This window comes from Epinephelus moara, chromosome 3, assembly GCF_006386435.1.
Source record: "Epinephelus moara isolate mb chromosome 3, YSFRI_EMoa_1.0, whole genome shotgun sequence".
Classification (NCBI taxonomy): domain Eukaryota; kingdom Metazoa; phylum Chordata; class Actinopteri; order Perciformes; family Serranidae; genus Epinephelus; species Epinephelus moara.
Window position 1 is genome coordinate 22,979,566 of NC_065508.1, and position 12,377 is coordinate 22,991,942.

Here is a 12,377-nt window from a genome sequence, read left to right on the forward strand (position 1 = left end):
CTCGGCATGCAAAGGCTGGTCAGACAAACCACTTGCTAATACACAATCACCTGCAACTGGTCTACGATGTTACACAACTGGTTGCAGGCTGCAAGTTTACGTCTATGGAGAGTAAGCCCAAAACAGCTGTCAGTTGAACAGTCTGTCTATTAGATAATCAACCACCTACAAATTTGATAATTGTTCGAAACATTAATTATAAAGGATTTAATTTAATGTAAGGATTTTCGCAGTTTAATATAATTGAAAAGTGAGTAATATTTGGGGTTTCTTGTGCTGTTTTGACATTTTTAACTATTCTCTGGCATTTTATATTAACAGTTAATTGATAAATTAAAAAAAAATCAGCAGACCAATACATAAATAAATATATAATCGATGATGTAAACAATTGTTAGTTGCAGTCTTGCCCTAGTAGAGTGAACAAGTGGTCAAACCTTTCAAGTCTCCCGTAAAAACTAACAATAAAAAAACACCACAGATCAAGAGTGTTAGGATACTGCAGTGTGTGGTGTGGTAGTGAAGTACTGTGCACTGCTTAAGTCAATCAAGCACAGTGCACATCAGTTGGTCAGCCATGCACATCTGCAGGTTGAAGTTCACTTCTATATTGAGGAACTTGTACCAAACTGTGACGCGTCCCCCCCCCAAAAAAAAACATCACATATCAGGAGCTGAAGTGAAGCTACCAGTATCTGCTCTCAGCCTTTGTGTCCAAATCTGAGACCTGCTCCACTTCTGAGTGCATCCTACCAGCCCACCTGACACACAAACACACTGTGCCGAGAGCAACACTCATTTAAAGGCACCAGTCGGCAGCAGGGCCCGTGCAGTGTGGCTGGAGGCAGTGTACCTGGCCGCTTCCCAGGCTTGTGTGTGTTTGTGTATTTCAGAGGAGGCTGCTGGCCCTTTAAAAGCTAAGATGGTGTCCTACAAGCTGCAGTTTCTGCCTTCCGTTTCCTTCCTGCCTCTCAGAGATCAGAGAGCATTTAGAATTGAACCTGAACTAACCTCGACCAGGGAGAGAAAGACACAGACAGGGGAGACAGAGAGGTTTCCGTGTCTTCCGTGGAAATGACACTGCTCCAAACATGATGTTCTTGCAATGCAATGAGGTCGCTGTTACAAAACTCTTCCAGTAATTGCAAAATAAATTGCCTGTCTGCAAGGATACACTTGTAATTACCTGTTATAGACATCTATGCTCACTGACATGCGTATTTGGCACATGTTGAGCTGACAATGTCAACTCTGCTTGTGTTCAGGCAGATCATCCACACAGAGATATGTTTCTCTTTTTTGCATTGACCAGGGCAAAGTCAATAACGTGCACTTACTTTCTTGTTACGGGTCTCCGTGTGCATCTCGGTTGCCGGAGCGGTGCAGCGGCGGAGGGGTGGAGCAGCAGGAGCAGGAGGGGGTCGGTCGGGGCTTTGGGTGTAGCTCTATCTGAATAAGAACTGGTGGGGAGAAAGGAGGGTTTGGGGGCTAGTTTTCCACCTTTACAGTAAGATTTGGGGATATAGGAACACGATCCCTGTCTCTTCCAGTGTGTCTTTTCAGTTCATATCCGCAGCGTCGAAGGCTCCCTTTGCTCCCCCAAAAAACAGCCAGTCTCTCTGTGTCTCTCCCTCTCTCTCTGACGGCGTGTTGTTGCCGTGTATTCAAGGGCTGGGCTCTCTCTCTCTGCCTTTTCCTCCTCCGCCTCTCCCTGCTTGTGACCCCACCCTGCGTCCCCACCCCTCATCTCTCTGTCAGTCAGGAGCTGCGCAGCCCTGCAGCCCTGCAGAGGAGCCGAGCGGAGCGGAGCGGAGCCGAGCTGCCGGCGACCCGACACCGGCTGCAGGCGAGCGGGCTGCAGGAGGAGAGGAGCTGCTGCACAACCGCGCACCAATGCATGGGAAATTTTTAACTGCATGCAAACAGCCAGGCTCTGTGCACTCGTCTATTAATGCCATGTTGCAGCAGCGGGCTGCTTATTGCTCAGAGATGAAGAGAAGCAGCACCCATGTCACCTTACTGACGTCAGCCAGCAGGCTAATTGAGGACACTTCAGCTGGGTGGGGAGGGTGGGAGCGGTTTAGAGTATATATCCAGTAAGGCTTTGCAGCATCACGTTTAATAAATATGACACCGTGCACAGCTGAAGACATAAACGCAGGCAAGGCAACCTGATAGGCATGGGGATATAACCACACCCCTTCTAATGAAGCTGGGTGTGGTGGGTTACTTGGAAAGGTTTTATGTGCTTTATTCTTTGAAAGGTATTATATAATAATAAAAAAAATGCATGCTGCGTGTTAGATCTCGTGGATTTCCATAGAGAGAACAACATTCAGCCAAACAGCTTAAAAACACACTGTGGTTACACTGTTTCCTCTCTGTTGTTATAATAACTGCACTAAACTCAATATACATGGATCTATTTCCAGCCCAAAATGCCTCAAATCTAAGCTGTGGCATTATTTTCCTCGAGTGTAACCATGAAATATATCTTATAGTTCATTATTGGTAATATGGCGGTTTTACTACACTTCCCATGATTCCCCACGCCGGAAGTCGAAGCACAAGGCGGAAGCATGCGAAGGTAAATAACACTTGCAGTTATCAGTGTCACAAACCAGTAATTTTATAAAAAATGAGGCATTTTAATCTAAAGTATTTGGTTTAATACGTGTAATAATCTAAGTGTTTCCATAAAATACCAGTTTAAAGCTCTTTCGTAGTTGTTACGTCGATCTTTCGGTCTACTTCAGGACCGTTGTTGTCATGGAGATAGCTACAGCCAACTAAGCTAGCGTTAGCATCTCTGTGGCTGCCGTGTGTGTTCTGTTGTCCGCAGTTTCATCTTAAAATACGTTAAACTGGTCTTTTATACTTTTATTAACCTACACCGATTCACAGCGTAGCACCGACCGTGCGTCTCACCTCTGCCTGCTGTCCTCGTCTGGTTTGGCCCCGGAAGTTTCAATTTATCACATTTAGCAACTGTTAAAGGGATTCATAGAGAATTTAAACAAAACGAAAAAGTTAGATGTAATAGAAATATGTCAGCCCTCTCTCCTCTTCCTCAAAGGGCAGTTAAGGTGGTTTGTAAACCTGTACTGAGGAAGACACAGACACAATCAGAGCACCTGCTAGAACACATTTAGGGACTGTTCGATATTTATGAGAGGGGAGGGGAGGTGCAAAATCGGGTTTTTGTTTTTTGATTTGATTAACTGGTTGTATTTTGTATTTATTTTAACTACCCTCTGAACTTCAAACCAATGAAAATATAAAAGTTGCAAAACACCTCACCCTAACCTTCCTGTGTAATTAATCTACCATTTATTTATTTAATTTATTTCATAGTAATTAGTAGATAGTTCCTACAATGCTGAGGCAGAGGGTACTTGCTGTACCTCTGGTTGAGGGGTGAGAGGCTGTCAGTAAATAGTGTGTTGGGCACAAGAAAACGGAGACCTCCAGTTTATCCTCCATTGTTTACCAACTTTATACTTGTTGGCGTCTGGCAAAAACGCCAGGCGCCTAGAGCGCAGAAACGCGGGCCTTATGTTCCACTTCTACTGGAGTCAATGGGGGCAGGCATGCAAATTACACTTACACTCATTAAGTGATGCATACTGACATTTTTTATCGAAACATGCAAGTTTGTTTTCCTTCTTTTTCATCTCCAAGCTTATCATGGCTCTGTCTAACAGCTGCATCTCAGGCTTTGCTGGATAGTTCCTTCCAAAACCTGCAAGTGGGTTTTAAAGGCATGTTTTCTCTAAAAAAATCTCCAAAATCACACCATTTAACACAGCTAGAAACTGTGAGATATGGTTATTTATGACAAAGGGAGGGTCATGCAGTCACTGTGTGTGACTCAAGGAAAAATATTTGTAGTTCCAGGGAGGGTCATGATATAAAATATAACAAAGTCCCACCCCAGCCACCCCTTTGCTCTTATTAATAAAGTATAGACCCTTAGTTAAAGTCCACTGCCCAGCTGATATTTTACACCTTTTCTTACATAATTTCAGGCAGAAGTAGGGGCAAGCGATATGGATGCAGCTTCTCAAATTACAACTCAACATTGAATGTATTAAGGTTTTGGGCCACACAAGCTTCCAGATGAGCTTCAGTGTGCCTTGTCATAGATTTGCTAAGCCTCTGAACTATCTACTGGATGGGCTAACACCATTCCTCCAAAAGATATTCTCTCAGTTTGTGTTTTGATGAAGAAGGTGGTGGTGGTGGAGAACACTGTACTAGGCCATGTTGAGTGTAATGAAAACAACATAAGTTCAATGGGAGCCCAATAAAGAAACATAGGATCATCCAAACAAGAGAAACCTGGCTCAACTTCTGCCGCTACACAATGTGCCATCATATTGCAACCCTTGGGGTCGCATGCATGGTGTTTGTTTTGATGAGCCAGGTACACTTAAATCAAAAGGGGGGTTGCCTGGGACTGACCTAATGTTGCAAATGACAAATTTGGCGATCAGGCCCCTAAATTTCTTGTCTGAACACCCAGTAAACACTAGTCAAAAATCTCCCATAGGCGATAGAATAGTATAATCATGTCCCAATCATCAAACCATTCTGTGACCCTCCATGTTTCCATATGTTTCATTCATTGAAGGTTTTCCTTTATTTGTCACCTGTCTGTGATTTAGTCAATGATCTGGAAATTCAATTTAGAAAGTGTTTGAAAATAAAATTAAAGGATGGGAAATGAGATCCTGTAAATCCAATGTTGCTATCAAGCTATCCTGCTTATTGATTTGAAACCTTCCCTACTGAGGCCTAATACACCCAGTGACGTTAAAGGGATCCCTCCCCTCCTGTATAGTTATGTAACCAGTTTATTAATAAGAAGGTTAGTTGATTCACAGAAAATCAGCCAGCTGCTATTTTGATAATTCATTAATCATTTAAGTCATTTTGCCAGGTAAATATGCCTATTGTTCCCCAGTCCCAGCTTCTCATGAAGCATGATGAGGCCTGTCTGTTTTTCTCTGATTTATGTGAGTGCAATCTAAATATCTTTGGGTTTTGGACTGTCAGTCAGACAAAATAAGCAATCTGAAGACAGTATGGAGGGCTGCATGAAATTGTGGTGGTTATTTCTCACCATTTCTCTTTTTTACATGCCAAACAATGAATCCAATCATTGAGAAAATAATTGGCAGATCAATCAATAATGAAAACCATTGTTAGTTACAGCCCTGACTCTGTTGTCCAAGTTATTAACTTCCACTGTAACTATTCAACCTCTGTCTAGTGTTAAATTATCTTGTGAATTTCTGTGTTGAGCCCAAGTGTCCACCAAATGACCCAGAGCTGTTGTCACCTGACCATCACATTGCTGATGATGGTGGATTAACTTTTAAATCTGTTGCCAGCTAATTTAATAATGCATTAATTGATGTGAGTAATGTGAGCATCTTGTGGTTTCTTTACTCTTCTACTACAGTAAATGTATTGTCTTTGGGTTGTGGACAAAACAAGACATTTGAGGACGTCATATCTGACATGCCAATATATAACAATTTTTTGGCCTATATCGATATTGAGTGATCATCAAGTGTCTTCTGTAGCAGAATTAACATCATATTATGCATGCATACTCTTATCGTGATGGCCCACCAGCAGATGGAGACGTGAATTACAATACTGGTGTGATATTCACTCATTGTGCAAAATAAGAAAAAGCATGTTGGCCAATCCTGAATCATCTTAAAGCCAATATTGGCCGATACAGATGATGTGCCATTATTATTATGCATCCCTACAAACAACTAATCGATTCATTGACAGCCCTACTGTTGTGTAAGCATCCACTGAGAGTGTCTGAACTGATGTGTGTGTGTTCTGTTGGCCAGAGTGAGCCGGAGACCCTGCGAGGATGGCCCGCTGCTGGAGGAGCAGGAGACGGAGGGCCAGCGGCAGCTGCACAGCCTATTGCTGCAGCAGCTCCACACTGATGTTGACATCGACCGGTCAGTCTTTTTGTATTTTCAAAATAATGGCATGTAGAGAGAAAGTTAAACACAAACCATGGAAACATTTTGTTCACAAACAGTCTTGCACAATTTAGCTTTATGTTATGTCCTTTTGCCACTGTCTTGTAGTTCCAGCCAACTAGATTTTTCTTACAGTGCTGCAGACACCCACTGGGATTAGGACAAACTGTAGATACAAAATGCACCACAATACAATCCCTTGCCTACAGTAGCCATCAGTGCATTGGCACTAATGTCGCACTACATTCTGAAAATATTCTCCCTACTACTGAACAAACAAAACATCCTGTCGTGAAATTTGCAGGTTTCAAACTAAAAATCAGCCTCTTGACAGCAGACCTTGACAGAGCAATATATGGCGAACCCATCACTGGATGAATTTACTGCCACACAGTGACAGTAAAAAAAAAAAACAATAAGCAGTGTTAATCAAAACCTGCCTGTGTAGCTCACTGGGAAAAGTAAGCAATGTCTGCAGCTTTATTCCCACAGGAGCTCTCTGTGCTTTATAAAAAAAAAAAAAAAAAAATCCCACGCTCTTGTTACTGTGAGGTGCTTTGGATAAAAGCGTCCATCAAATGCTCTGTTATGTTGACTTCACAGTGTCCCACTGAGCAGCCGGGAGGATTTTCTTTACCAACCCCCGGGGCTACATACTCTCATTCAGCCATCTTTTTATCAGTAAATTCTGACTGTAAAATATCAGAAACATTGAAGTCACGTGACTTTGAAAGTGTCTGCAGCTGCTTTTGGGAGTGTGAATCCCACATCATGTACACATCATGTAGACAAAAGTTTATGTGTTGGATCTTATTTTGAGCTCAACTCTGTCCCACAGATGTGTAGCTAAGAGGCAGTGCTTCGCCCCCGCGGCGCTCTATCGGCCGTTTGGGGAACAGGCAGCTGGAGTGAGAAGCCTCTCCCAGTTCCAGGCCCTGCAGGACGGGGAGAAGGAGCTGGCCAGCTTGCGGGAACTGGGCCTAACTGACACTGAGATCCAGCTGTGGCAGAGCAGAGACGCACCGGAGGCAGCAGAGAAGGTACACCAGCATGTTCTCCTCATATTCTCTCTGGTTGTCTGTATGCAAACACATTCAGGTGGCACGGATTGGAAACTCTCAACCTGAAGGAAACATGCAAATGTCAGATTAAATATATTTGTATAATTGTGTACACATGTGGGCCAAATCTAACGTCTTATTCTGAGGAAACACTGTATAAAAACCTCACCCCACAAACTACCGTCTGACCCCTGACCTTGTGCCCACACAGTCCCATGGTGTTTGCGCAGCCCCAGGTGCGAAGCAGCAGCGCCTGCAGGTGATCAGAGACAAGATCGAAGCCAGGGCAGAGCTCCTGTCCCGCCCACAGCGCTTTGCTGCCAGCCGGCCGCTGTCACGCCGGGAGATGGAGATCGAACAAGCACTTTTCCAGGGAACTGACCGCCTGGGTTTCCTCACTGCACTTTACCACAGAGGTAAAGCGCCAATCCCACCAGACTCCATTTAAATAAAGAGTCATTTTATCATCGTAAAACACACTTCATTCAAAGTCAACAGAAACAAAATAAAACTCACAAATAATGTCTTGGGTTGTCTTACCACTGTTCCAAAAATCACCAACTCTGGTTTGGTTGAAATAAACTCTTAATTCACCCAGACGGATGTGAAAATACGATGGCTCTGTACACACTAAAATTACTGTTTATTTAAATGGAGTTTGGTGGAATTGGCGATGGGGATTTCTGAACTGTTTTTGGTTAAACAAAAAGGATCGTACTCTTTAACAAAGAGGTCTGTCACTGTGGGGATCTTTTCCATAATGTTGTCAGACACTTAGAATAATAATCTGAGCCTGTCAGTGGCAAAAACAAGTATTGTTAGGGGACATAAATTGCTGGAGTACATCTCAGTTCCCAGATTGTCAGCTTTAGAACAGAGTTTCCAGAAAAGTAGAATTACATTATCTACACACCAGGCCTGAAATTAAAGCCTTCATACATCTTCTGTTCTGAGGTCTTTGAGAGGGTTTTGTCATGCGACTGTCACTGTGGGATTTAACAAGTTGCTGTCTGACTATAGCAACTAAAAAGCTGTTTAAAACAATCGCACAAAGGAGAGTATTAAGTAAAACACTCACTGTCCACGTCAGAACATCTCGCCAGTTTTGTTGTTGTGTTGTCACAGATGAAGATAACCAGGAGGGCCAGGAGGGGGCGCCATTCTCTGATCCAATGGACTCTCTCTACCAAGACGTTCTCAGCAAGGAGAGCAAACAAGCTTCACCACAAGAGGGAGAAACAAGTGGAGCATCACACCTGTCTGCACACAGAACTACATCTGACCAACCACAGGACTCTCAGACAGACAGCAACCAGTCAAAGGACAATCAGTCAGAACTGTCAGTACAGTCAGAGTCAAGTTCAGACACCTCAGAGCAGCAGCTCGCTCAGGACAGACCAGGGCAGCCACCACTGGCTGCTCCAGCTCAGATAAATATAAGCCAGCCAATCGGCAGCCTGTGTGGAGCAGGGAAGGCGAGCTCAGGGGGACCGCTGACTGTCAGAGGGGAGATTGAAACTGTCTCAGATGAAGAAATCCTAAAGAATCGGGAATCAGTAGAAGGGATCCGAAGCATCCCAAGGTTCCGAAACTACCAGCCGGGAAAACCCTCCAAGGTATCAACAGCTATGAGTCACTTTTTTAGGGTAATTACGAATAGTTTCCACTCAAAACCAGTCCAGAGATTCAAAAACTGTTTAAATGTATGTGAAGAAATCAGTTTAGAAATGCTGTCAGCTGTTTTCCTGCTATTTTTCCCTCCAGTATGGCTGCCATAACAGACATTACATCACCTGAAAGGATGCACTACCCTCTCAGTGTGTGGTGTATTCACATCCTCTGTCAGTTACGACCATATAACTCGAGCCCCTCTCCCATGGAGTGCAACAGCAAAAGGGTGGCCATCTTACATTCAATTCAGTACAGTAAAACACAGAAGCAAGACAGCAAGAGGTAAAAATAAAGTCCTTTGTCAATTACGACCACATAACTCGAGCCCCTGCACAAATTAAGTGACACAGGAATAAGTTAGCATATTATACAATAAGTTTAGGGTGAAAAATGAACTTATAAACAGTTTAACAGCACTAAAACAGGGAAATTACTACACTGCAACGTCACTTACCTCTCCCATGGAGTACAACAGCTAAAGGGGAGAGGTAAGGCGGGAGACACCCCTTTATAGGTGGGGTACCCTTAAGGACGCATTCACACTGGCGCTATTTGGTCCACTTTAAACAAACCCTGGTCTGTTTCAACGGATAGTTTGGTTTGTTTGGAGTGGTGTGAACTCTCATTCGAACTCTGGTGCGGACCAAACGAGCGATGCCCGGTCCGCTTGAAAACTGGGGGTCTTGGTTCACTTGCAAGTGAACTCTGGTGCGGTTTGCTTACAGTGGGAAATGCAAACGGACTATCTAGCAAACCAAAGAGAGGAAGTGACGTAGAGCGCAGTGCATTTTGGGTCGGAAAAAAAACAAAGGCAAATTTGGTGTTGCTCCATTGTTTTTGCGGTGACCAAGCCGGCTGAAGGGGATGGATCTCTGTTTTCGGTCCTGGCCAATCGATGAGCCGGGTTTTCTTCTTCCTCGTTCTTTTTTTCTTCCTGGTCAGTGGTAGTTTCGGGCAATACCGCCCCCAAACGAGCAGCTGTTGTAACTGCATGACGTTGTCCAGGCGGTTTGGAGCGCTTTAAGAAGTACAGTGTGAAAGTGAACCGAACCAAATGAAGGTGTGAAATTTTTCAACATTCCCAGCCCAATCAAACCGAGTCCCCCGGACTATCCTGGTGTGAATGCGCCCTGAGTTTCCACAGAACACTGATCCATGCCATTTTCAGAACAAAAAATACAGGTTGGCGCGTTTACAGTCTCTGTCACAATCAACGGGATTTTTAAAAATAGGAGGTTTGTGCATCGAGTCCTTGTTGAGCTAGCGTGTCAATTCTCTATTGACCAGTCAGCAGACTTCAGTGTTTCCAGCTCCGTCTTTTAGTATCGGATCAGTGTACTAGGTACCCCAACTGAGGGGTAACAAAGAAAACAGGACTTAATGGTGCAGCTCTGTTGATTACAGAAAACAAAAATATATAAATATTAATATTACATATATATATATATATATATATATCTTCATCAACTTGTCCTGCTATCTTTTTTTATTTGAATAAGTAACATACAAATTGTAGAAAGTATGAACATATGTAATTCTGCCAGTGTATACATGTGTCCACTCACATACCCATAAATGAATAAATACCTATGTATATATGAATATATTGTTAATTACAGAAAAATAGAAAATATATATCTGAGTTAACGAGCTGAACTGAATCAGACTGCTTGGTGCAAACGAGGCTGTTAAAACAGGTTTTGCTTGCTGTAATAATTCGCTTCATATATCCAATGTAAGTGAGGGATGACAAAATTCACAGCAGTGGAAGTTCACCTGAGGCTGATGTGACACTTCAGCAGTTGGACTTGACAAATAAATCAGGTGAACATCTTCGAAAGTTTGTCAGTTTAGTATGTTATCCCCTCGTCTCACTGTCCCTCCTGTGCAGCTCAGCAAGGAAACACCGTGCAGGGACACACAAAGAGAGAATTTAGTGCTAAAAAGTATCCACTTGATTTATCTTATTGCGACTGCTGAAGCCTCGAATTACCTTTGGAGAAAGTTTAGAACACATTTTTGCGCAGAGAGAGAGCTCATCGAAATTGCTGTGGGAATGGATCTCTTGGTGGCTGGTGTGAGCAGGACAAATGATTGCAGCAAGCAGGAACTGTTTCAATTTTAATAGGGGTCCTATGGGCACTTAATGCTCTGACAATGGAGCATTAAAATGACATAAATCATCTTGCGGTAGTTTAAAACCTTCAGGACCTGCAGGTGGAGGACTCATAAATTTCACTTCTTTCAGTCTGTCAGAAGAAAAGGACGATGATTGTTGTAAACTTTAATTATATTTTCATATGGTACATCAAAGAGCTGCAGCTTTAAACTTAGAGCTACACCCTGGTAACAGCACACACACACTGAACACAGATGATGCAGTGACATGACCAACTCCACCAAGCATCTGCAGAGACGTATTGAAGACTTGTGTCTCCGTGCAGGTGCTGTGTGTGAAGAACCTGAGCGCACAGGCCTCAGTGGCCCAGCTGGTGGCGCTGTTCTCCAGGTTTGAGCAGAAGAATGAGCTGCCAGTCCTTTACCGCCTGCTGACTGGGAGGATGAAGGGTCAGGCCTTCATCACTCTGCCAGGTGAGAAACAGTGTCTCCCACACAAGAGGTGAAAGTGGTGCAGTGCGCTTATTGGTTAGTATCAGAGCTAACAACACTCCATTTCACTCTGGACCAAAGTGACAAACACACTGACCAATCATAAACAAACTAAGCTGTGTGTGTGTGTGTGTGTGTGTGTGCGTGTGTGTGTGTGTGTGTGTGTGTGTGTGTGTGTGTGTGTGTGTGTTTGTTTTTTCATTACACATCGAGACATTCGATCAGTTAGTGAGTGTATTTGTCTTCCTGTGACAGATGCTGAAACAGCCCAGAAAGCCTTGCAGTTGGTCCACGGATACCGGTTGCTAGGGAAACCTTTGGTGGTGGAGTTTGGCCGTGAGCGACAGGAAGAGGAGAAACAGAAGGAGAAGCAGGAGGAGAAGAAATAAAAAAAATTAAAAAAAAACTCTTATTCCTGTCAACAACACACAACATCCAGAGTTGTAAATAACAGGCTGAGATTGTTTATTATTTATTTTTCTGTGGATAAGAAGTGGTTACCTCATTTTAATAAATGTCTGTTTTCTACCAAACCTCCATTTGTCATAACTTTTGCTTTTAATTAGCCTTTTTATTGTCATTTTAATAAATATAATTCAGTATTTATGACAATCTAAGCAACAGGCTTTGATTAAATGGCGTGTCATAAAAACACAAATCACAAGAAGGAAACAGGAAGTGATTTCCATAGCCATAATTTAGGTATGAGCTTCAGACTTTAAATAGTTAGGCAAAACAAAAACAAAATATGACTAAAATGAGGCATGATTTTTACGGCATTGTTTCCAAAACACTGACAGAGCTTTTCAAGATGAAACTGACTGAGTAGGCAATTAGCCAGACGCTGAACCCTCTGACCTCAGGGTAATCAATACATGCAGGCGTGTACATGTTCAGTCAGAGGGAAGGACTCACAGCATGTAATGTCATGAATGAATGCACTCACATTTAATCCTTTGGTTGTATTAATAAATACAAACACAACAAAAAGAGAAACTAGGTTTTCATTTGGGTTGAT

General features: G+C 43.0%; 2 protein-coding genes across 4 annotated transcripts in view; one reads left to right on the forward strand and one right to left on the reverse strand.

The window, feature by feature from the left end:
- Nucleotides 1-1,709, reverse strand: part of klf8 (Kruppel-like factor 8) — an 82,480-nt gene extending 80,771 nt beyond the window's left edge. The window contains exon 1 of one of the 2 annotated variants that reach the window (XM_050038853.1): nt 1,338-1,709. In XM_050038853.1, coding sequence (XP_049894810.1) covers nt 1,338-1,364 — 27 coding nt within the window. In that variant the 5' untranslated portion in view covers nt 1,365-1,709. The remainder of the gene's footprint in view (nt 1-1,337) is intronic. The other variant, XM_050038845.1, reaches the window with a different exon arrangement.
- A 775-nt stretch (nt 1,710-2,484) lies between these two features.
- rbm41 (RNA binding motif protein 41) lies at nt 2,485-11,886 on the forward strand. 2 transcript variants are annotated; one of them, XR_007569514.1, is made up of 7 exons: nt 2,485-2,587; nt 5,877-5,993; nt 6,856-7,057; nt 7,290-7,494; nt 8,204-8,694; nt 8,843-9,031; nt 11,194-11,331. XR_007569514.1 is itself a non-coding variant. In XM_050038867.1 (7 exons), the coding sequence occupies exons 1-7, from the start codon at nt 2,580-2,582 to the stop codon at nt 11,746-11,748; spliced, it is 1,305 nt and encodes a 434-aa protein (XP_049894824.1). In that variant the 5' UTR covers nt 2,486-2,579; the 3' UTR covers nt 11,749-11,886. The 2 variants fall into 2 exon arrangements, 1 of the variants encoding a protein (XP_049894824.1); XM_050038867.1 differs by lacking the exon at nt 8,843-9,031 and adding an exon at nt 11,615-11,886 and having other exon boundaries at nt 2,486-2,587; nt 11,194-11,341.
- The last annotated feature ends 491 nt before the right edge of the window (nt 11,887-12,377 follow it).

Excerpts from the sequence above, each read along its gene's own strand:
- rbm41 (XM_050038867.1), top strand. Across the intron at positions 5,994-6,855 it reads ACTGATGTTGACATCGACCG|ATGTGTAGCTAAGAGGCAGT; the intron begins GTCAGTCTTTTT and ends TCTGTCCCACAG. Across the intron at positions 11,342-11,614 it reads GGCCTTCATCACTCTGCCAG|ATGCTGAAACAGCCCAGAAA; the intron begins GTGAGAAACAGT and ends TTCCTGTGACAG.